The sequence below is a fragment of the Oncorhynchus kisutch genome, linkage group LG16 (genome assembly GCF_002021735.2).
Source record: "Oncorhynchus kisutch isolate 150728-3 linkage group LG16, Okis_V2, whole genome shotgun sequence".
Lineage (NCBI taxonomy): Eukaryota > Metazoa > Chordata > Actinopteri > Salmoniformes > Salmonidae > Oncorhynchus > Oncorhynchus kisutch.
In genome coordinates, this window is record NC_034189.2 from 39424694 (window position 1) to 39450686 (window position 25993).

The 25993-nt window shown below is 43.8% G+C and overlaps 2 protein-coding genes across 3 annotated transcripts in view; both read left to right on the forward strand.

Moving 5' to 3' along the window:
- LOC109890677 (aryl hydrocarbon receptor-like) overlaps positions 1-25993 on the forward strand; it is an 88104-nt gene that overhangs the window by 46233 nt on the left and 15878 nt on the right. For both annotated transcript variants that reach the window (XM_031792366.1, XM_031792365.1), the window contains 3 exons: positions 822-955; positions 16164-16366; positions 20923-21032. In XM_031792366.1, coding sequence (XP_031648226.1) covers positions 822-955; positions 16164-16366; positions 20923-21032 — 447 coding nt within the window. The remainder of the gene's footprint in view (positions 1-821; positions 956-16163; positions 16367-20922; positions 21033-25993) is intronic.
- Positions 9533-14734, forward strand: LOC109890670 (polyadenylate-binding protein 4-like). Its single transcript, XM_031792367.1, has 4 exons — positions 9533-9549; positions 12821-14028; positions 14106-14295; positions 14549-14734. The coding sequence occupies exons 2-4, from the start codon at positions 12822-12824 to the stop codon at positions 14676-14678; spliced, it is 1527 nt and encodes a 508-aa protein (XP_031648227.1). The 5' UTR covers positions 9533-9549; position 12821; the 3' UTR covers positions 14679-14734.

Genomic DNA, 25993 nt, shown 5'->3' on the forward strand with positions numbered 1-25993 from the left:
TTCTTTTTTTGTTGCTGAGTTTAGCTAGTGATGTATGTTGGATGCTTTGTTGCAAATGTACAGATGGCAATACATACAGTATATATGACATACTGAAATTTAACTTGTGGAAGGGGCTGAGGTGAACTACTAGCAGAACGAAAACAAAAGATAAAAAGAAACTGCTTTGTTTCAATGTGGTAGTTAGTTGTAGTGAAGTCGTTGTTTCACTTTAAAGTGACACATACGGTGACAGTACACACCACACTGGTTGACGTTTACTACTAGCAGAACAAACAAAAAACATGAAAACATGATCAAACGAAGAACTGCAACGAGTCAGCCTGAAGTCACTCAGACCCAATGACCCCAATTTCCCCAGCTGAGCTATGTAGAGAGAGGGAAGGAGATGAGAGAGAGAGAGAGAGGAGGAGAGGGAGAGAAAAAAGAGCATGTAGAGAGAGAGAGAGTAGATGGAGAGAGGGAGGTGATCTTTATCAGGCTCTCCATGACTTGCAGGGTAAATGTTAGAACACACACAGCCGTCGGTTTTAATTAGGCAGGGGGTTAGAGCTAGCTACCGTAGCGTTATCGTGGTACTTTAGAACAGGGACGGAATGGAGAAGAGGGAGGGACAGACTGGAGCTACAAACACACACACACACACACACACACACATAAGTGCACGCACACACATGCACATACACACACTCACCAAACATAATGTAGGAGCATCTGGACCCTGTTAAACTCTGTTCAACAGCCATTTTAATAGACCACAAATGAAGTAGGCATTGAATATAGTGATTTGACTTGGTCCTTGACCTGTTTCTATTCCTCAGATGGAAAGCCAGTCCCCAGCTCATCCCTGGTGACCTATAACCCCGATCAGCTGCCTCCAGAGAACTCCTCCTTCCTGGAGAGGAACTTCGTCTGTCGCTTCCGCTGTCTCCTCGACAATTCGTCTGGCTTCCTGGTTCGTAACCAATCATATTCCTCCTCTCTTAACCTCATCTGCACAGGAGTACTGGAGACTGACATGTCTCCTTTTAGGAATATTATTCTTGCAATGATGTTTGAGCTCATGTTCGAGATTTGCCCTCCATTGAAGACAGCCATTGTTGGACTTATGGTCTGTGTATGTGTGGATATAAGGGAGAAGGCGTGTAAGTTTCTGTGTGTACGAGCGTCCTTACTTCCATGTGTACTGCATTCTTGCTTGCGTGCGTACGTCTCCAAGTGTGTGTGTGTCAGATCACACCTCGAGACATCAGCTTTATTAGAAGAGAGTGTTCCTGTGACTGTGTCCCATGACTGTACTGAGGGAGGCTGAGCCGTACAAGAACAAAGGCCTGGGAATACCCAGACACTTCTAGTCTGGCCCCTGGCGTGGGGTGTCCCGACTCCCGCCAGAGAGCCCCAGAGGCAGGCACTTTACAGTGCTACTGTACCACCTCCCCCTTATCCCAGAGCTACCCTCCATTACTGACCCCTGAACTACTGAATCACCCCTGCCCCCCTATGCCCCCCGACAGATCCTCCCTCTGCAGAACTCTGAGCATTCTACTTTCCAGGGCTACCTCCCCCATTTAGACCCCTACCTCCCACTTCCTCTGCCTCCCCCCCTCCTTCCTGGCCCTACCTCCCCCTTTCTCCACTTCTCCGTCAGAAGCCCAACACTCTAAGGCCAAAGGAGACTTTTTCTCCCAGCTACAGTAGCTAGAGAGGCTATTAGCCTGGTCAGCGTGGTGTCGTACCACTTCAGACCACGGCGGGATCAGAAGCCACTACCCACCCTCAGTAATCCATCTTAAAGAGCCACAGGGTCGTGGGGAAAAGGGATTTAATCTGCCTTCCAGAGGAAGAGAGCACCCAGAGAGGAATTTGCTTAGTCAGAGTAGCTCGAGGACTCCCAAAGGGCTCAATCTTCTCCTCAGACTAAGGATGTGCTGGATACCACAGGGACAGAGAGAGAGAAGAGGACAGAGCCAGAGCACATTGACTGGGCTAGAACACAGTAACATAGAAGTAAATGTATTGCTGTAGGGGCCTACAGTATAGTCCACATGCAGTTAGTATAGTATACTCAGAGAGCTGAGAGGGATAGCAGCCTGTGCTTGCTGTTAAATCTGCATTGCAGAGCTCATGGTGGTGGCGGGGTGTGTCATAGTGGGCCCTCCTGCCTGGTGAGCAGAAGGGGGAAGCCCACCCTCCTCTCCTGCGTTCTTCCTAGACTCTCCGTCTCACCGGTACAGAACGTGACCAGAGTAGCGGGGGGCTGGTGGTAGGGGAAGGGAAGAGGAGAGTAAGATCGGGGTATTTCCCAACTCTGTGGAGGTCATTTGCGTGAGAGGTAAGCCCAGGGTCTACCTCGTTCTAATTTCAATAGCATTGTTTTGGTAATCCTATTGCTATTTGAGGGTAGATTCTTGACATCATTGCACCTCACCTTATGCCCAGCAGGACCAATTAACAAGATTTTTTTTTATTTTATTTCACCTTTATTTAACCAGGTAGGCTAGTTGAGAACAAGTTCTCATTTACAACTGCGACCTGGCCAAGATAAAGAAAAGCAGTTCGACACATACAACAACACAGAGTTACACATGGAATAAACAAACATACAGTCAATAATACAGTAGGAAAAGTCTATATACATTGTGTGCCAATAAGGTAAGGGAGTCAATAAATAGGTCATGGTGGCGATGTAATTACAATATAGCAATTAAACACTGGAGTGATACAGTGCCTTGCAAAAGTATTCGGCCCCCTTGAACTTTGCGACCTTTTGCCACATTTCAGGCTTCAAACATAAAGATATAAAACTGTATTTTTTTGTGAAGAATCAACAACAAGTGGGACACAATCATGAAGTGGAACGACATTTATTGGATATTTCAAACTTTTTGAACAAATCAAAAACTGAAAAATTGGGCGTGCAAAATTATTCAGCCCCCTTAAGTTAATACTTTGTAGCGCCACCTTTTGCTGCGATTACAGCTGTAAGTCTCTTGGGGTATGTCTCTATCAGTTTTGCACATCGAGAGACTGACATTTTTTCCCATTCCTCCTTGCAAAACAGCTCAAGCTCAGTGAGGTTGGATGGAGAACATTTGTGAACAGCAGTTTTCAGTTCTTTCCACAGATTCTCGATTGGATTCAGGTCTGGACTTTGACTTGGCCATTCTAACACCTGGATATGTTTATTTTTGAACCATTCCATTGTAGATTTTGCTTTATGTTTTGGATCATTGTCTTGTTGGAAGACAAATCTCCGTCCCAGTCACAGGTCTTTTGCAGACTCCATCAGGTTTTCTTCCAGAATGGTCCTGTATTTGGCTCCATCCATCTTCCCATCAATTTGAACCATCTTCCCTGTCCCTGCTGAAGAAAAGCAGGCCCAAACCATGATGCTGCCACCACCATGTTTGACAGTGGGGATGGTGTGTTCAGGGTGATGAGCTGTGTTGCTTTTACGCCAAACATAACGTTTTGCATTGTTGCCAAAAAGTTCAATTTTGGTTTCATCTGACCAGAGCACCTTCTTCCACATGTTTGGTGTGTCTCCCAGGTGGCTTGTGGCAAACTTTAAACAACACTTTTTATGGATATCTTTAAGAAATGGCTTTCTTATTGCCACTCTTCCATAAAGGCCAGATTTGTGCAATATACGACTGATTGTTGTCCTATGGACAGAGTCTCCCACCTCAGCTGTAGATCTCTGCAGTTCATCCAGAGTGAGCATGGGCCTCTTGGCTGCATCTCTGATCAGTCTTCTCCTTGTATGAGCTGAACGTTTAGAGGGACGGCCAGGTCTTGGTAGATTTGCAGTGGTCTGATACTCCTTCCATTTCAATATTATCGCTTGCACAGTGCTCCTTGGGATGTTTAAAGCTTGGGAAATCTTTTTGTATCCAAATCCGGCTTTAAACTTCTTCACAACAGTATCTCGGACCTGCCTGGTGTGTTCCTTGTTCTTCATGATGCTCTCTGCGCTTTTAACGGACCTCTGAGACTATCACAGTGCAGGTGCATTTATACGGAGACTTGATTACACACAGGTGGATTGTATTTATCATCATTAGTCATTTAGGTCAACATTGGATCATTCAGAGATCCTCACTGAACTTCTGGAGAGAGTTTGCTGCACTGAAAGTAAAGGGGCTGAATAATTTTGCACGCCCAATTTTTCAGTTTTTGATTTGTTCAAAAAGTTTGAAATATCCAATAAATGTCGTTCCACTTCATGATTGTGTCCCACTTGTTGTTGATTCTTCACAAAAAAATACAGTTTTATATCTTTATGTTTGAAGCCCGAAATCTGGCAAAAGGTCGCAAAGTTCAAGGGGGCCGAATACTTTCGCAAGGCACTATAGATGTGCAGAAGATGAATGTGCAAGTAGAGATACTAGGGTGCAAAGGAGCAAGATAAGTAAATAAATACAGAATGGGGATGAGGTAGTTGGATGGGCTAATTACAGACAGGCTATGTACAGGTGCAGTGATCTGTGAGCTGCTCTGACAGCTGGTGCTTAAAGTTAGTGAGGGAGATATGATTTTTGCAGTTTGTTCCAGTCATTGGCAGCAGAGAACTGGAAGGAAAGGCGGCCAAAAGAGGAATTGGCTTTGGGGGTGACCAGTGAAATATACCTGCTGGAGCGCGTGCTACTGGTGGGTGCTGCTATGGTGACCAGTGAGCTGAGATAAGGCGGGGCTTTACCTAGCAGAGACTTGTCGATGACCTGGAGCCAGTGGGTTTGGCAACGTGTATGAAGCGAGGACCAGCCAACCAGAGCGTACAGGTTGCAGTGGTGGGTAGTATATGGGGCTTTGGTGACAAAATGGATGGCACTGTGATAGACTGCATTTGTTGAGTAGAGTGTTGGAGGCTATTTTGTAAATGACATTGCCGAAGTCGAGGATCGGTAGGATGGTCAGTTTTACGAGGGTATGTTTGGCAGCATGAGTGAAGGATGCTTTGTTGCAAAATAGGAAGCCGATTCTAGATTTAATTTTGGATTGGAGATGCTTAATGTGATTCTGGAAGGAGAGTTTACAGTCTAACCAGACACCTACAGTGGGGAGAACAAGTATTTGAAACACTGCCGATTTTGCAGGTTTTCCTACTTAAAGCATATAGAGGTCTGTAAATTTTATCATAGGTACACTTCAACTGTGAGAGACGGAATCTCAAACAAAAATCCAGAAAATCACATTGTATAATTTTTAAGTAATTAATTTGTATTTTATTGCATGACATAAGTATTTGATCACCTACCAACCAGTAAGAATTCCGGCTCTCACAGTCCTGTTAGTTTTTCTTTAAGAAGCCCTCCTGTTCTCCACTCATTACCTGTATTAACTGCACCTGTTTGAACTCGTTACCTGTATACAAGACACCTGTCCACACACTCAATCAAACAGACTCCAACCTCTCCACACTGGCCAAGACCAGAGAGGGTGTAAGGACATCAGGGATAAAATTGTAGACCTGCACAAGACTGGGATGGGCTACATGACAATAGGCAAGCAGCTTGGTGAGAAGGCAACAACAACTATTGGCGCAATTATTAGAAAATGGAAGACGTTCAAGATGACGGTCAATCACCCTCGGTCTGGGGCTCCATGCATGATCTCACCTCGTGGGGCATCAATGATCATGAGGAAGGTGAGGGATCAGCCCAGAACTACATGGCAGGACCTGGTCAATGACCTGAAGAGAGCTGGGACCACAGACTCAAAGAAAACCATTAGTAACACACTACGCTGTCATGGATTAAAATCCTGCAGCGCACGCAAGGTCCCCCTGCTCATGTCCAGGCCCGTCTTAAGTTTGCCAATGACCATCTGGATGATCCAGAGGAGGAATGGGAGAAGGTCATGTGGTCTGATGAGACAAAAATAGAGCTTTTTGGTCTAAACTCCACTCACCGTGTTTGGAGTAAGAAGAAGGATGAGTACAACCCCAAGAACACCATCCCAACCGTGAAGCATGGAGGTGGAAACATCATTCTTTGGGGATACTTTTCTGCAAAGGGGACAGGACGACTGCACCGTATTGAGGGGAGAATGGATGGGGCCATGTATCGCGAGATCTTGGCCAACAACCTTCCCTCAGTAAGAGCATTGAAGATGGGTCGTGGCTGGTTCTTCCAGCATGACAACGACCCGAAACACACAGCCAGGGCAACTAAGGAGTGGCTCCGTAAGAAGCATCTCAAGGTCCTGGAGTGGCCTAGCCAGTTTCCAGACCTGAACCCAATAGAAAATCTTTGGAGGGAGCTGAAAGTCTGTATTGCCCAGCGACAGCCCCGAAACCTGAAGGCTCTGGAGAAGGTCTGTATGGAGGAGTGGGCCAAAATCCCTGCTGCAGTATGTGCAAACCTGGTCAAGAACTACAGGAAACGTATGATCTCTGTAAATTGCAAACAAAGGTTTCTGTACCAAATATTAAGTGCTGCTTTTCTGATGTATCAAATACTTATGTCATGCAATAAAATGCAAATTAATTACTTAAAAATCATACAATGTGATTTTCTGGATTTTTAGATTCTGTCTCACAGTTGAAGTTTACCTATGATTAAAAAAAATACAGACCTCTACATGCTTTGTAAGTAGGAAAACCTGCAAAATCGGCAGTGTATCAAATACTTGATCTCCCCACTGTAGGTATTTGTAGTTGTCCATTCTAAGTCAGAACCGTCCAGAGTAGTGATGCTGGACAGGTGGGCAGGTGCGGGCAGCGATCGGTTGAAGAGCATGCATTTAGTTTTACTTGCAGTTGGAGGCCACGGAAGGAGAGTTGTATGGCATTGAAGCTTATCTGGAGGTTAGTTAACACAGTGTCCAAAGAAGGGCCAGAAGTGTACATAATGGTGTCGTCTATGTAGAGGTGGATCAGAGAATCACCAGCAGCAAGAGCGACATCATTGATGTATACAGAGAAGAGAGTCGGCCCGAGAATTGAAACCTGTGGCACCCCCATAGAGACTGCCAGAGGTCCGGACAACAGGCCCTCCAATTTGACACACTGAACTCTATCAGAGAAGTAGTTGGGGAACCAGGCGAGGCAGTCATTTGAGAAACCAAGGCTGTTGAGTCTGCCGATAAAGATGTGGTGATTGACAGAGTCAAAAGCTTTGGCCAGGTCGATGAATACAGCTGCACAGTATTGTCTCCTATCGATGGCAGTTATGATATCGTTTAGGACCTTGAGCATGGCTGAGGTGCACCCATGACCAGCTCTGATACCAGATTACATAGCGGAGAAGGTACACTGTGATTCGAAATGGTCGGTAATCTGTTTGTTAACTTGGCTTTCGAAAACCTTAAAAAAGCAGGGTAGGATAGATATAGGTCTGTAGCAGTTTGGGTGTAGAGTGTCTCCCCCTTTGAAGAGGGGGATGACCGCGGCAGCTTTCCAATCTTTGGGAATCTCAGACGATACGAAAGAGAGGTTGAACAGGCTAGTAGTTGGGGTTGCAACAATTTCGGCAGATAATTTTAGAGAGCGAGGGTCCAGATTGTCTAGCCCGGCTGATTTGTAGGGGTCCAGATTTTGCAGCTCTTTCAGAACATCAGCTATCTGGATTTGGGTGAAGGAGAAATGTGGGAGGCTTGGGCGAGTTGCTGTGGGGGTACAGGGCTGTTAACCGGGGTAGGGGAAGCCAGGTGGAAAGCATGGCCAGCCGTAGAAAAATGCTTATTGAAATTCTTATTTATCGGTGGTGACAGTGTTTCCTAGCCTCAGTGCAGTGGGCAGCTGGGAGGAGGTGCTCTTGGGAGGAGAGAGCCATAAGACCCACCACACCATACTGACCTCGCATGAGAGGATACATGCCGAGAGGAGAGGAGGAGGAGAAGTTCGGAAAAAGGAGAGCAGATGAGGGGTGGAGAGAGTTAGGGAGAGGTTAGTTGAGATGAGGGGAAGGGAGGACGAGGCCCAACTTAAACTCATCAATCAGAAGAAAGAAATTAATTCCACCATTTACCTCTCTCATAAACTTTGTGTACTATTTTTATCTCATCTTTGAATTGTTGACATAATCACTCCAGAGGACTCAGAGCGGAGGACAAAGTATCCAGTTACATTACAGTACTTTGGTGTGTTTTATCCCTTCCTTGCATGTTCTCTAATCTTCAATGACTTCCATCTCCCCTCAAGGCCCCCTCAGCCTTGTACAATGTTGTGTCAAATGACACCCTAAGTCCCTATATAGTACACAACTTTTGACCAGAGCCGTATAAACCCTTGTCAAAATGAGTGTGCTAAATTGGGAATAGGGTGCCATTTAGGACGCAGTCCAAGTCTCATCTGGTGTCATCAATTCCATCCTAAACATCATTCTCCTATTATATGATGGTTATTACATACAGCATGCTGCATTGTATCTGACTCTCGTAGGAGAATAATGAACAAGTTAATTGAATAGTTTTACTTTTCCTCATTTCGCTGAAGTACTGGGAACTCTAATTACATTTTCCCTCGAGCATTCAACTGTTATAGAAAGTAAAAGAGATGCGTGTCCATCAATGTTAATGTTTCATTTGTTCCATTCTTGTTTTCATATGGGAAAATATTCAACATGACATTGTTGATTATAGTAATGCCTATCGTCTAGATCCTTGCACGGTTTTTGTTGCTGTTAGAATCCATCAACTAGTAGGCCATGAAATCTTAAGAGGCTTCCGTTTGGCTCAGGAAAAAAGCTATTTCTTCCTGTGAGAATGTCTTGCGTCGACATTCAGTCATGTGCAATGTTATCTGAATAAAGATTGCACTGGAGACCGACTTTGAGCAGGAGACACAGCCCAGCCCGTCAATATTCCAGTAGGAGATTCAAGCTGTCACACAAATGAAGCTCAAAGAATTCTGCTTTTGCTGGTTTGACAGTTGCATGTCCCAGTGAATTGGCACACATACAGTAGGTTCATTAGTTCATCCTGGTCGTCTGTACTGTAGTCTCTCTTTGACACACTGTTAGCTGACCAGCGTATGCAATATTTGTTTCTGGTTCCATTATCATTTGCAACCTAGTGTAGCAAGTCCAGACCTTCATTAAATTAACAAAAAGGTATGTTCCCCAACCAGAACCAAATCATGCGTGCTGGCCGTGTAAACAAGAGACTCGGTCATTTGTACTGCTCTAGTAGTGTTCTATTCAACTACAGCCCTTCATTACATAAACAGAAGGTCCAGTAAGTTCCTAACCTGAAGGTCCAGTAAGTTCCTAACCTGAAGGTCCAGTATGTTCCTAACCTGAAGGTCCAGTATGTTCCTAACCTGAAGGTCCAGTATGTTCCTAACCTGAAGGTCCAGTATGTTCCTAACCTGAAGGTCCAGTATGTTCCTAACCTGAAGGTCCAGTATGTTCCTAACCTGAAGGTCCAGTATGTTCCTAACCTGAAGGTCCAGTAAGCTCCTAACCTGAAGGTCCAGTATGTTCCTAACCTGAAGGTCCAGTATGTTCCTAACCTGAAGGTCCAGTATGTTCCTGACCTAAAGCTTAAGCAGAAATCCACAGGACAGGCGTGAACTCAAAAATACAGTCCCAGTGCACCTAGTGCACCTCAACTCCTGGTATTTACCCAAAGCCAATTAGCTCTAAGTATTGATGTTTTAACAGGGACAGAAGAAGTTCCCTTTCATTAGCTCCATGGCACTCATCACTGTCAGGAGAGGGACTGATGTGTTGCCGTGGAATCACACCACGGCGAAGGAACAGAACATAACATGGCTCTCGAAGTATCTTCTCCGATCTGTCCTGTCCTGTCATGTCACGCAAAGAACTCAGAGCGAGCCTGACACTGACATGACGTGCACGTCATATGTCGGTTACTTACTGTGAATGTAAATAAGTATTTCTGCCCCTCCAGCGAACCGTGCGACCTGTGTGCTCTGCTGTTGTGTTGTTTCTCATCAAGGTGCACCACGCATCTACGTGATGGAGATAGATGGATGGTTCTACTGTAGTGTAGTGTGTGTATGTGCGTGTGTGTTTAATGTAGTGCAATGTAATATAGTTCTACACTGTCCCTCTGGGGCTCTGACAGGCAGGGGAGGAGGAGGGTCTGAAAGTTTTAACAGTCCAAAAGCCACATGCAAAGGCTTCCCTGGCTTTTCTAATCAGCAATTTGATGAGCAGGGTTATGGCCTGCTAGGTTATCGCTGGGGATGACAGGGCATCTTGGATGTTTACAGTGTGATTGAATGGTCCCCAGGCCTCCAGCCAGCCTAGCGAGGGACAGAGAGACAGGCTCAAAGACAGGCTCAGCCGTTAAAGACTGGTCTCTCTCTCTCTCCATCTTCCTCTCGCTCTCTCTGTCTTTGTCACTCTCTTTCTTCTTTCCAGGGGTGACTGTTGTAAATAACTCTTGATTGCGTGCGACAGGGAGAAAACGAAACAGGCACTCTGAGTGGAGTAGGGAGGACAGCACATGTGATATCATTTTCATTGTCACAGCGGCAGCAGAGGAATGTGTCATGCAGTTGAATGGGAGAGCAAAGGGAGAGTCCTAGTCTCTCTCTAGTCTAGACTGCTGTGGTTGGCTAAGGGAGATTGTTTGAAGCATTCACTCTCTCCTGACACTCCTCGGCTCTCATACAAATGAATAACATCCTCACTGTAGTATACAAACAGAGATATAGCAAACCTGACTGACACAGAGCTCTATTACATTTTTAAACGGTTCAGTTTTACAGGGGTATTGTTCATTCAACCTCTCACTAAAGGTGCAATGACTGTGAAACAAAAGCTATTCCTCTAACCTGAGTGTGTGGTTTCTCTCTCTGTCCGATTAGAGTATGAAAAACCTACTATTTACCATTTTATTATTTGTGTTTTATCCATCGATAAAGAGAACATGCTTAGTGTTTGCCATGTGTATCCTGCGTTGGAGTTATTATAGTCATTTAGATCTTCAGTTGAAGTCGGAAGTTTACATACACCTAAGCCAAATACATTTAAACTCAGTTTTTCACAATTCCTGACATTTAATCCTAGTAAAAATTCCCTCTCTTAGGTCAGTTAGGCTCACCCCTTTTTTTTAAGAATGTAAAATGTCAGAATAATATTAGAGAGAATGATTTATTTCAGCTTTTATTTCTTTAATCACATTCCCAGTGGGTCAGAAGTTTACATACACTTAATTAGTATTTGGTAGCATTGCCTTTAAATTGTTTAACTTGGGTCAAATGTTTCGAGTAGCCTTCGACAAGCCTCCCATAATAAGTTTGGTGAATTTTGGCCCATTCCTACTGACAAAGCTGGTATATCTGAGTCAGGTTTGTAGGCATCCTTGCTCGCATGCGCTATTTCAGTTTTGCCCATACATTTTCTATAAGATTGAGGTCAGGGCTTTGTGATGGCCACTCCAATACCTTGACTTTGTTGTCCTTATGCCATTTTGCCACATCTTTGGAAATATCCTTGGGGTCATTGTCCATTTGGAAGACCCATTTGCAACCAAGCTTTAACTGATTGTCATGAGATGTTGCTTCAATATATAAAAATAATTTTCCCTTCTCATGATGCCATCTATTTTGTGAAGTGCACCAGTCCCTCCTGCAGCAAAGCACCCCCACAACATGATGCTGCCACCCCTGTGCTTCACGGTTGGGATGGTGTTCTTCAGCTTGCAAGTCTCCCCATTTTTCCTCCAAACATAACCATGGTCATTAAGGCCAAACAGTTCTATTTTTGTTTCATCAGACCAGAGGACATTTCTCCAAAAAGTACGATCTTTGTCCCCATGTGCAGTTGCAAACCGTAGTCTGGCTTTTTTTATGGCAGTTTTGGAGCAGTGGCTTCTTCCTTGCTGAGCTGCCTTTCAGGTTATGTTGATATAGGACTCGTTTTACTGTAAATATATATACTTTTATACCTGTTTCCTCCAGCATCTTCACAAGGTCCTTTGCTGTTGTTCTGGGATTGATTTGCACTTTTCGCACCAAAGTACGTTCATTTCTAGGAGACAGAATACGTCTCCTCCCTGAGCGGTATGACGGCTGCGTGGCCCCATGGTGTTTATACTTCCTTACTATTGTTTGTACAGATGAACTTGGTACTTTCAGGCGTTTGGAAATTGCCCCGAAGGATGAAGCAGACTTGTGGAGGTCTAGAATAAAATGTTACTCATGTCCAAGTTGGATATATGATACAGAGGTCTTGGCTGATTTCTTTTGAGGTTCCCATGATGTCAAGCAAAAAGGCACTGAGTTTGAATGTAGGCCTTGAAATACATCCACAGGTACACCACAAATTGACTGAAATTATGTCAATTAGCCTATCAGAAGCTTCTAAAGCCATGACATAATTTTCTGGAATTTTCCAAGCTGTTTAAAGGCACAGTCAACTTAGTGTATGTAAACTTCTGAACCACTGGAATTGTGATAGTGAAATAATCTGTCTGTAAGTAATTGTTAGAAAAATTACTTGTGTCATGCACAAAGTAGATGTCCTAACCGACTTGCCAAAACTATAGTTTGTTAACAAAAAAAACGAGTTTTAATGACTCCAACCTAAGTGTATGTTAACTTCCGATTTCAACTGTATCTCTTTCTCTAACTTCCCAAACTGTTAAAAAATAAAGATTGGGTTACATTTATTTATGTGTTCAAATTGTAAATATTTCTGTTTGCTATCTAAATCGTGTTAACTACATGACTATGATGCAATAAAGAAAAGATGGAACATCAGAATTGCATTTCACGCTACATCACTTATGACATCACAAATGAGTTAGTTCCGGGAATTTAAGTACATGACAGCTGTTCATTCACCTGTCATTCTGTGTTCTTGAGCTAGCTTCAATACTTGTGAATTAGGTCCAAAATCTCCAAAATGAATTCTTTGTATGTTGGTGACCTCCACCAAAATGTCACCGAGGCAGACCTAAACGAGATGTTTAGTGAGGCTGGACCAATCTTTTCTGTTCGTGTATGTAGGGATCGGGATACACATTGTTCCCTCGGGTACGCCTACGTTAACTTTTATCAGCAAGACGATGCTGATCGTGCCCTGCTCATGTTCAGCAATGATATGCTCGAAGGAAGATATCTGCGCATCATGAGGTCTGATCCTGACTGTACCCTGAGGAAGAGTGGGGTGGGAAACATCTTCATCAAGAACCTGGACAAGAAGTCTATAACAAACAAAAACCTGTACGAGACCTTCTCAGCATTTGGAGACATCTACTCTAGCAAGGTAGTTTGTGACGAGAATGGCCATTCCAAAGGTTATGGTTATATTCAGTACAAGACCCAGGAGGCTGCTGATAGAGCCATCGAGAAATTAAATGGCATGTTAATGGATAACGAAAAAGTGTTTATCGAGCACTTTATGTCACGCAAAGAGCGAGAGGAGGTGCTTGGAGCCAAGGCCAGAGAGTTCAACAACGTGTTTGTCAAGAACCTTGGCAGAGACACGAACGATGAGAAACTGATTGAGCTTTTTGGGAAATATGGACCAACCGTTAGTGTCAAGGTTATGAAAGACGATAACGGGAAGTCGAGTGGGTTCGGTTTTGTTTGCTTTGAGAGGCATGAGGATGCACAGAGAGCCGTGAACGAGATGAACAGGAAGGAGCTAAACGGGAGGCTGATATATGTAGGCCGCGCACAGAAGAAAGCCGAGCGCCAGGCGTTGCTGAAACTCAAGTTTGGGCAGAAGAAGCCTGACCCCAAGGCCAAATACAGAGGTGTAAATCTCTTTGTAAAGAACCTGGATGATGCCTTTGATGATCACCGTTTAAGGAGGGAGTTTTCTGCATTCGGAACAATCGTCAGCGCCAAGGTGATGACGGAGAGCGGGCGCAGCAAAGGCTTTGGCTTTGTTTCCCTCTCCTCCCCCGAGGAGGCCACCAAGGCTGTGACGGAGATGAATGGCCGTATTGTGGGAACCAAGCCGCTTTACGTGGCCCTGGCTCAGAGCAAGGAACAGCGGCAACAATACCTGGCAGACCGGTACAAGCAGAGGCTGGTCAGTGTCATGGCAGTGCCCAACCCCATCATCAACTCCTACCAGCCTCCTATTCCACAGGTAAATCCATGCAGAAAATCATATATCCAACTTGGACATGAGTAATGAACATTTTATTGAGAAATGCTAACTTCGAATTCCATATAGCCTTTTACTCCAATGTACACATTCCACAGGCCCAGTCCCATGCAGCTGCCTACTACTTCAGCAACCAACTGGCTCAGCTGAGTTCCAGCCCTGGCATGATGACCGTTGAGCGGATAGCAACTCAGGCCTTGGGCCAGCGCCCACATCATCCTGCCAGTGCAGATGCAGCCACTGCCATGAGCAAGCCTCGGTACAAGTATATGTGATAGAATTAAATGTGCCTTTAATAAATACATAAGTACAGTACCATAAAGTGTACCAGCAATCAATATGCTCATCATTCATCTGAGTGTGAGCTGTATTGATGTCTAAGCAGTTTGATTGTTGATGTTTAGGTATTCCTATATGTGGAACATACAGCCAGCTTCTCATTCATGAACAAACGTGACTGAAGCAAGGTTGGTTCTGCTCGTGAATCATTTCTCATATCTTGTCCCTTTCAGGAATTCAACATTCGCAGCTGGCGATGGCTTACGCAATAACCCTCTGCTCCCCACGGCAGTCCATATTGAAGTCCAGGAGCCTCACCAAGCTAAAGCCGGACAGAAATCTGTCCCAAACACTGGAGCTTGAAGCCAAGAGAGGAACAGGGTCCTACAAACTTCCTTTACAGAAGAAGAAAGAAAAATTTACGCAAAATTATATTTTACAGTAAAGGCCCAGTGCAGTCAAAATCATGTGTCCTGTGTTTTGTGTCATCTAACAGCTGATGAAACTAAGACTGTAAAAGTATGAAAGATATTTATCAGTGTTATTTCCTAATAGTTGCTGGTTGAAAATACAATCTACACAGGACCTTGTAATCAGCAAGTTTTGTATGGGTGGAGTTATAGCCTGCCTGGTGACACCACCAGGCAGCATAAGTTAGTATGCCAATAACAAAGAGAGTTCCAAACCTAGCTAGTTTTCAGGTTACATATCACTCCCACTAAGCCCCTCCAATTAGGTCCCTCACTCAGACCACTCACAGACAGTCTAAAAAAAAGGGGTTGTTTTTCTAAAAAGCAATTTTGGATTATTTTTGGCAATTTTATTGGAAAACTATTACAGTAAGGTACTTAATTGTCCCGCAGAAATGATTTAATATTGAGATGACTGCATATTATGGACCAAAAAAATCATGTCATAAAATAAGCTAGACCTTGAAAGAAACAAGGGTCATTTTAGGTCTGGAAAAATGGGAATATGAGTTTCCTTTGTTTGACTTTTTATTTTTACTGTGTTTGTGTGTAGCAGACATGAGTCGTACTCATGGTTGATCATGGTCTCGTGATGGGGAAGCCATGTCTGCGACTTTAAAAATAATTGTTGGCCCATGGCCCTAAAGGGAGTTTCCTCTTGGTCTAATGATGGTGTTGTTGCTCAGCACCCTGTAGACACTTGTGTACTCCATACCCATGTTCTCCACCAGCTTACAGCACAGCTCCACGATCAGAGGGACAAACTGGGGGAGAGGGGAGAGAGGGAGGGGAGGGAGAGTGGAAGAGGGACAGTGACTTAAGGGATGGAAAGTTGCCAAAACACTGTTCTTCAAAACGCACACTGTGTTTTGATCCATCAGTGCGTCTCCCTCCAGGATGCAACAAATCTCGGCACATCTTAAAGGCCATCAATGGGACGACTGGCCTAAATACTGCGCAGTACATCCATGTCTTACAGTAGCTGTACCGCTCTACACCAGACCTGGGTTCAATTAGTATCCATTTTCTTTCAAATACTTTCATCTTTTCGATTTCCTCTGTCTGTGGTGTCAGATGGGCAGGGTTTACACTTTGCACTTTTGAAAGTATTCCATTGGTACCAGACAAGTTCAGTCAAGTGCACAAATACTAGTACTATTTACATACTAATATTTTATTTTATTATTTTAATACTAGTAATACAATAGTATACTTTTAGTATTTACTAATAGTATTTTCTAATAGTATTTACTATTAGTACTACTGTTGTCTCACGTTGCTATCCTTCCAAGTCTCGTTCAATACTCTGCTATTGGTTTCCAAACGAATACTGTATGAGGAAGCTTGGACCAACCAGCTTCTTTTTTTTTCTCCCCAGGCCCTGACCCTCCAGGGCCGTCTGAAGTTCCTGCATGGCCAGAACTGCCACCTGGATGACGGCTGCAACGTGCCCCCCCAGCTGGCCCTGTTTGCCATCGCTACCCCCCTCCAGCCTCCATCCATCCTGGAGATCAGGACCAAGAACATGATCTTCAGGACCAAACACAAGCTGGACTTCACCCCCATGGCCTGCGACGCCAAGTATGCTCACACTATTCAGTCTTACTTCACATTATGATGGAATGTTGTTAAAGTTCCACCGGTTATACCGGGTTGAATTAACTTCATTAGAACCCCTTTTAAAAACAGAACTCGTTGTAATGATGTCATTTCAACCAGCTTGCTGGGGTGTTGCTAGGGTATTTCTTACTGTGAAGAGCAATTTCTTGTCATGTGGCTATAATATGTTTGAAGTAGTGGTAATTCAAACATATTTTTCACTGCCATTGATGTCCTGTCTCTAATAAAAAACAAAACAAGTGTTTTAAAAGTGAGAATAATCTGAAGCCGAAAAAGAAAGGAATGTCACGAGCACCACAATACCTATTCCACCCATGCTCTACTAAGGTTTTCAGGCAAACAGCTTTGACCTACTACAATAACTATGTTGGTATTGTACTTCAAACTATGTGTAGACAGGATGAATAGGATTCAAACCTTCTCAAACAGTCTAATCCATACTCTTGCAGGAGGTGCTTCCACGATAATGTGATTTGTACCACATGCAAGGTAAAGTATTTGATTCTTCACACTCAACAGTGAGAAGTTCTCATTGCGCTACCTTTTCATGCATTTTTTATTAAATGAAAGCAAGCTTTGCTATAAATACTTCGAGACCATCAGGCTTTATTGAGCTGCTTTGTCTTGTAGTAATGTGGTGCATGCCTATATTTCCTAAAAACCTTTATTTTAACAAAACATGTCATTGAAAAAAACCAAAACCTTTTTTGGTCAGTAGGTGCTCATCATAACAACAGGTGGTGTGTTGGTAGCTTCTCGTAGCTCAGATAGATAGAGCCTGTCTACATGCCTGATTTCTGTAACCGTTAGCTTACCTGTGTAATATTGACATAAGCTCAGAACCAATTGTGTTTCAAACAAGTTGTTTGTACTTGTATTTCTTTTTGCAATAAAGATGGTGAAGCAACATTAATGCAAATTTACAATAGGCCTAGGTCTAAAAATACATACAGCCAAATGATACATAGTTTGAAGTACAATATCAACATAGATACTGTAGTAGGTGAAAGCTGTGTGCTTGGAAAGCCTTGGTAGAGCATGGGTGCTCGTGAATTTCCTTTCTTTTTTCGGCTTCAGACCAATGCCTATTCTCACTTAAAAATATATTTAAAAAATTGTATTTCCGTGTTTTTTACACCGGAAGGTGATTTATGCAACATTATTATACAACATTATAATTAAGCAATAAGACCAGAGGAGGTGAGGTATATGGCCAATATAAGGGCTGTTCTTTCCTACGACACAATGCGGAGTGCCTGGATACAGTCCTTAGCTGTGGTATATTGGTCATATACCACAAACCCCTGAGGTGCCTTATAGCTATTATAAACTGGTTACCAACGTAATTAGAAAAGTACAAATAAATGTTTTGTCATACCCGTGGTATATGGTCTGATATTCCACGGCATTCAGCCAATCAGCATTCAGGGCACAAACCACCCAGTTTATAATACAACATAACACATGCTCTCCTTGTGAACCCTCACAATGTCATGTGTTTTATCAATCGATTTATTGATAAGATCCCAGCTTATACTCCTACTGATCATTGCTCAAAGCAAATTGGCAAGAGCAAGGAAACAAAGACTGAAGCAAATATTTACTATGCGATTATACAATGTAGCTGGCTAGATGACTACAGGAGCGCAAAATATGGATGAGCTGTCCGCAATGGAAGGGTTCTGAAAAATTATTTCTTGCCAAGGCGAGAAGTGATTGTGAATATATCATAGTCATCCACCTCAATGGAAACGTCTTGGGACACATAAAGGGGACAGCCCTGGTGCGTCAGACACCAGCTGATTAGGAGGTAGTCATCCGAATGTTCCCAGGACATGGAGGTCTACTCTGTCATCACACAGTAGAGGAGTTGGATGTTTCAGTGGGAGGAGGACATCAACAAGCGCATAGAGATGGCCCGGCACTCTGTCAACCCGCTGGTGTTTGCATTTCTCAGAGACAGGCGCATGCACACAGTTGGCCACTTTGCCATAAATCACTATGTCCTTGGGCATAGTTTCCCAAACTTTGTCCTGTAGTCCCCCCTGGATGCAAGTTTTGTTTTTGATTCAAATAATCAAAGCTTGATAATGAGTTGGTTATTTGAATCATCTGTGTAGTGCTAGGGAAAAAACCAAGGGAGAATGAGTGCAACGACCGTTCTAGCAAGATGCACACAGTAGTACACACCCCTTGCCTGCCTCTCCACAAAGCCAAAGGCTCTTTTAAGAGCTACCTAATAAATGTAAATAAGTGTGTGTGTGTGTCGGGAGGGAGGGAGGGAGGGGGCTGTAAAAATTATAAATGAAAGAATGGTCAAAATATGTATGGTATGTTACAAATTCCAATTTGTTGTGGCTAATGTTAGCTAGGTGGCTAACACTAATGTTAGCTAGGTGTCGTTTGCTAGGGGTTAAGGTTAGGAGTGAGGTTAAAGGGTTAAGGTTGCAACGTATATTAGCTAAAAAGTAGTAAGTAGTTGCAAAGTTGGTAGATAGCTAAAATGCTAAAGTTGTTCAAGATTTGCTAGACATCTGCGTTATATGCCCATCCTTCCACCCCGACCAACCACCCTCGAGACTTTTCCTATTTCTGAAGTAAATCTCTATTTGTGATGGCATGTTATAGAAGGGTCCAGACACTTTTTTTGTGATTTGGTTTGTTTTTGAGAACATGCCATTTTACATCAAAAATAGAGATTTACTTCAGAAATAGGAAAAGTCTCCTTCAAGTAACCTTCTGTCTGATGCAACCATACCAAACGTAACATAAGATACTTATTTCAGTGTCCTGGATAAACATTCACTATGTTACGTCTAGTCTATGAGACTGACTGGCACACAATAAGTCACTAAGCAAGCAATGATTCTGATGTTGTTGTTTTAACCTGGTGCAGCGCGTGGAGCCCCCTGACTACGTTTTACTTGTGGATGGCGATTTCAGATTTTCTGTGAACACACGGAAAAGTAATATGACACTGTGTTGATCAGTCAGCACACATTTGGATTAGAAATGTCAAGGCAGTTTATGCTGGCGCTGGAATTTATTCGAGAAGTGTTTGAAACAGCGATGCTGTCAGTCTGGTAAGCATGCACAACCGAGGTTCTGTTTACGTGTGTGTTTGGGGTTCAACCATTTACTATATGCAGTTCAACATAGCTAACTTACTATTTCTTAACAATGCTATTTGTTTTCTTGGCTATGGTTTGTGTTTTGGTCTTGGTTGTTCTTAGTCTCGGGAAATGTAGCGTAACTAACTGCAGTGTTTATCCTGTCTGAAATCTGGCTACCTCGTTTTAGCGTTACCGTAGCTTGATACGTACCATGCAGATGAATGTGATTAGCGTGGCAGTTTTCCCAAAGTTTGGTGGTTTTAAACTTAACGTTAACTAACTAGTTATGTTTTGTGTAAGAATGTATTATATATTGTGGTGCATGAACTGACCATACCCGTTATCTAATGTTACAGTATAACGTTTGCTACGGTTACTTAGCTAGATACATTTAATTGGCTATCATAGCTGCCAAGGACACTCGCTAGTTTATTTGTGCATATTTGTTTGTGCTCCAATTTACACGCAAGTGTCTAGATCAGCAGTTTACACATGATGACTTTAGCCTTATGTGAAAAACCCTAGCTTTCATCACTTGTTGGTTAGCTAACTTACCTTACCAACGCTAGCGCTCATCTTACTCGTATAATGTTACGGTAGCCAGCTAGCTACCTATCTAATCAAAACAAAACCACGTTCATTGGCTAGCTACCTGTATTTGCCTGTTGGTTAGCTAGTTAGCTTTCAGCGGACTGGTGTTAGCTACTGAAGCTAGCAGCTGGACTTTGTACAAGTAACGTCAGCTACCTAGCTAATCAAAATATCCGTTTGCATTCATTGATTAACCTTAGCTTGAATACCACCATATAGCTAGCCATATACATTAAACTAGGTTTGCTCATGTACACTTCATATGACTGGCAGGTGGGGCAAGCAGCTCTGTTGTTGCCGAGCAACCAACCCAGTGTTAGGACTATGAGTTTCGGCTAAAGATGTTCGCATTGTCAGCTACAAAAAAGGTAGATGATCGTTGTTTCTTAACAGACGCAAATGTGCACGTGAGAGCGATAATTTATACATTTAATAAAAACTGCTGCACCTACAAACTTAGTCAAGCCGGCGTTTTTCTAAAGCCCAATAGTTACTTTATGGACTCTTTAGTCTTGTTTTAATCCAGCGTCTAGGATTTAAGATGGGTAGGCGCAATAAATACTTTTAAAAATCAATTGCTAACTGCCCTATAAAAAAATCTGCAGTTAAAAAATCTGGCATGTGGTTCTCGGTAAAGGAAGAAAGGCTCATGGCGAGAGGCGGATGAGTGTGTTGTGTACCTACAAGTTGATTTGGGATTTTCATTGAGGTTGGTGTCATATATTTAACACTGAGCTTCAACCAATGCCTGTAATAGACGACTATTCTCTCTTCTATAATAATGGTGTTTTTGTGTATCTTATTGCATTGCAGGGGGAAGATCGTGCTGGGCTACACTGAGGCTGAGCTCCGGGTTCGAGGCTCTGGATACCAGTTTATCCATGCAGCTGATATGCTCTACTGTGCTGAGAACCACGTCCGCAGTAAGGCTTTTACTATGACATCTCTACCTTTAATAATAATAATGGAATATTCCAAATAACATTGGTTTAGAACAGTAACTTGACAATTTAACTTGATGTACACTACATGGCCAAAAGTATGCTCGTCGAACATCTCATTCCAATATCATGGGCATTAATATGGACTTGGTCCGCCCTTTGCTACTATAACAGCCTCCACTGTTCTGGGAAGGCTTTCCACTAGATGTTGGAACATTGCTGCAGGGACTTGCTTCCATTCAGCCACAAGAGCATTAGTGAGGTCGGCACTGATCAGTCGGCGTTCCAATTCATCCCAAAGATGGATTTGAGTTCAGAGCTATGTGCAGGCCAGTCTTCCACACCGATCTCTTCCACATTCTTCCACACTCCGATCTCAACAAACCATTTCTGTATGGACCTCTCTTTGTGTATCCCCATTCATGCTGAAACAGGAAACTTTTGTGAAACATCACAGCACAGTTGAAAAATATATGGCAAATGGAAATCAAAAAGAGATGGTGTTAAGAGACAGATGGGAGATGATGAGTGGAGCTACAGGGTGGGATTAATAACAAGATAACTCATGTCAAATATACTGTGTCCATAAAATGTGTATAAGTTCAGAGCTTTTGTGAAACAGCACAGTTATATAGCAAAACAGAAATCAAACTGGATGAGCTTCAGCGATAGATTGGAGGGGTTTGATGGTATCTGAAGGACGGGATTGAAAACCAACAAAAAATAACTATTGTAAAACACATTGTGTCTGTAAAATGTACAGTACCAGTCCAACGTTTGGACACACCTACTTATTCAAGGGATTTTCTTAATTTTGACTATTTTCTACATTGTAGAAAAATAGTGAAGATATCAACACTATGAAATAACACATATGGGATCATGTAGTAACCATAAAAGTGTTAAACAAATCTAAATATATTTTATATTTGAGATTCTTCAAAGGTGAATAAGAATATTTTGAAGATGAATACACAACGCAGAGGATGAGAGGAATAAAAACTAGAGTACTAATGGTATTTGGCCCAGATGTACTGCAAGGACTTCTGATTGGTCAACCCCAGGCTAGGGTGGGGAGTTATAAATGGCATCCTGTCCTTTGTTCTGTGGAGAAAAGTTGAGGACATGGGAGACTGAACATCTACCTCCTAGCATAACATCTATGGTATGTCCTTCTCAAATAAACCTATTTTTCTCCCTCTGATTTGCTTTGGAGTTTGCGTTATTGAAGAATGACATAAATTGCTAACAGTAGCAACCCTTTGCCTTGATTACAGCTTTGCACACTCTTGGCATTTTCTCAACCAGCTTCACCTGGAATGCTTTTACAACAGTCTTAAAGGAGTTCCCACATATGCTGAGCACTTGTCGGCTGCTTTTCCTTCACTCTGCAGTCCAACTTATCCCAAACCATCTCAATTGGTTTGAGGTCGGGTGATTGTGATCTGATGCAGCACTCCATCACTCTCCATCTTGGTTAAATCGCCCTTACACAGCCTGGTGGTGTGTTGGGTCATTGTCCTGTTGAAAAACAAATGATAGTCCCACTAAGCGCAAACCAGGTGGGATGGGGTACCACTGCAGAATGCTGTCGTAGCCATGCTGGTTGTGTGCCTTGAATTATAATTTTTTGTAATTTTTTTTATTTCACCTTTATTTAACCAGGTAGGCTAGTTGAGAACAAGTTCTCATTTGCAACTGCGACCTGGCCAAGATAAAGCATAGCAGTGTGAGCAGACAACAAAGAGTTACACATGGAGTAAACAATTAACAAGTCAATAACACAGTAGAAACCAAAGGGGGAGTCTATATACAATGTGTGCAAAAGGCATGAGGAGGTAGGCAGATAATTACAATTTAGCAGATTAACACTGGAGTGATGAATGATCAGATGGTCATGTACAGGTAGAGATATTGGTGTGCAAAAGAGCAGAAAAGTAAATAAATAAAAACAGTATGGGGATGAGGTAGGTGAAAAAGGGTGGGCTATTTACCAATAGACTATGTACAGCTGCAGCGATCGGTTAGCTGCTCAGATAGCTGATGTTTGAAGTTGGTGAGGGAGATAAAAGTCTCCAACTTCAGCGATTTTTGCAATTCGTTCCAGTCACAGGCAGCAGAGTACTGGAACGAAAGGCGGCCAAATGAGGTGTTGGCTTTAGGGATGATCAGTGAGATACACCTGCTGGAGCGCGTGCTACGGATGGGTGTTGCCATCGTGACCAGTGAGCTGAGATAAGGAGGAGCTTTACCTAGCATGGACTTGTAGATGACCTGGAGCCAGTGGGTCTGGCGACGAATATGTAGCGAGGGCCAGCCGACTAGAGCATACAAGTCGCAGTGGTGGGTGGTATAAGGTGCTTTAGTGACGAAACGGATGGCACTGTGATAGACTGCATCCAGTTTGCTGAGTAGAGTGTTGGAAGCCATTTTGTAGATGACATCGCCGAAGTTGAGGATCGGTAGGATAGTCAGTTTTACTAGGGTAAGCTTGGCGGCGTGAGTGAAGGAGGCTTTGTTGCGGAATAGAAAGCCGACTCTTGATTTGATTTTCGATTGGAGATGTTTGATATGAGTCTGGAAGGAGAGTTTGCAGTCTAGCCAGACACCTAGGTACTTATAGACGTCCACATATTCTAGGTCGGAACCATCCAGGGTGGTGATGCTAGTCGGGCATGCGGGTGCAGGCAGCGACCGGTTGAAAAGCATGCATTTGGTTTTACTAGCGTTTAAGAGCAGTTGGAGGCCACGGAAGGAGTGTTGTATGGCATTGAAGCTTGTTTGGAGGTTAGATCGCACAGTGTCCAAAGACGGGCCGAAGGTATATAGAATGGTGTCGTCTGCGTAGAGGTGGATCAGGGAATCGCCCGCAGCAAGAGCAACATCATTGATATACACAGAGAAAAGAGTCGGCCCGAGAATTGAACCCTGTGGCACCCCCATAGAGACTGCCAGAGGACCAGACAGCATGCCCTCCGATTTGACGCACTGAACTCTGTCTGCAAAGTAATTGGTGAACCAGGCAAGGCAGTCATCCGAAAAACCGAGGCTCCTGAGTCTGCCGATAAGAATATGGTGATTGACAGAGTCGAAAGCCTTGGCAAGGTCGATGAAGACGGCTGCACAGTACTGTCTTTTATCGATGGCGGTTATGATATCGTTGAGTACCTTGAGTGTGGCTGAGGTGCACCCATGACCGGCTCGGAAACCAGATTGCACACCGGAGAAGGTGCGGTGGGATTCGAGATGGTCAGTGACCTGTTTGTTGACTTGGCAGTCGAAGACCTTAGATAGGCAGGGCAGGATGGATATAGGTCTGTAACAGTTTGGGTCCAGGGTGTCTCCCCCTTTGAAGAGGGGGATGACTGCGGCAGCTTTCCAATCCTTGGGGATCTCAGACGATATGAAAGAGAGGTTGAACAGGCTGGTAATAGGGGTTGCGACAATGGTGGCAGATAGTTTCAGAAATAGAGGGTCCAGATTGTCAAGCCCAGCTGATTTGTACGGGTCCAGGTTTTGCAGCTCTTTCAGAACATCTGCTATCTGGATTTGGTTAAAGGAGAACCTGGAGAGGCTTGGGCAAGGAGCTGCGGGGGGGGGGCGGAGCTGTTGGCCGAGGTTGAAGTAGTCAGGCGGAAGGCATGGCCAGCCGTTGAGAAATGCTTATTGAAGTTTTCGATAATCATGGATTTATCAGTGGTGACCGTGTTACCTAGCCTCAGTGCAGTGGGCAGCTGGGAGGAGGTGCTCTTGTTCTCCATGGACTTCACGGTGTCCCAGAACTTTTTGGAGTTGGAGCTACAGGATGCAAACTTCTGCCTGAAGAAGCTGGCCTTAGCTTTCCTGACTGACTGCGTGTATTGGTTCCGGACTTCCCTGAACAGTTGCATATCACGGGGACTATTCGATGCTATTGCAGTCCGCCACAGGATGTTTTTGTGCTGGTCGAGGGCAGTCAGGTCTGGGGTGAACCAAGGGCTGTATCTGTTCTTAGTTCTGCATTTTTTGAACGGAGCATGCTTATCTAAAATGGTGAGGAAGTTACTTTTAAAGAATGACCAGGCATCCTCAACTGACGGGATGAGGTCAATGTCCTTCCAGGATACCCGGGCCAGGTCGATTAGAAAGGCCTGCTCACAGAAGTGTTTTAGGGAGCGTTTGACAGTGATGAGGGGTGGTCGTTTGACTGCGGCTCCGTAGCGGATACAGGCAATGAGGCAGTGATCGCTGAGATCCTGGTTGAAGACAGCGGAGGTGTATTTGGAGGGCCAGTTGGTCAGGATGACGTCTATGAGGGTGCCCTTGTTTACAGAGTTAGGGTTGTACCTGGTGGGTTCCTTGATGATTTGTGTGAGATTGAGGGCATCTAGCTTAGATTGTAGGACTGGCGAGGTGTTAAGCATATCCCAGTTTAGGTCACCTAACAGAACAAACTCTGAAGCTAGATGGGGGGCGATCAATTCACAAATGGTGTCCAGGGCACAGCTGGGAGCTGAGGGGGGTCGGTAGCAGGCGGCAACCGTGAGAGACTTATTTCTGGAGAGAGTAATTTTCAAAATTAGTAGTTCGAACTGTTTGGGTATGGACCTGGAAAGTATGACATTACTTTGCAGGCTATCTCTGCAGTAAACTGCAACTCCGCCCCCTTTGGCAGTTCTATCTTGACGGAAGATGTTATAGTTGGGTATGGAAATCTCTGAATTTTTGGTGGCCTTCCTGAGCCAGGATTCAGACACAGCAAGGACATCAGGGTTAGCAGAGTGTGCTAAAGCAGTGAGTAAAACAAACTTAGGGAGGAGGCTTCTGATGTTGACATGCATGAAACCAAGGCTTTTTCGATCACAGGGTGCGGCTAAAGGCTATCAAAACTGGTCGCCTAGAGCGTTGGGGACAGAGAATAAGAGGAGCAGGTTTCTGGGCATGGTAGAATATATTCAGGGCAT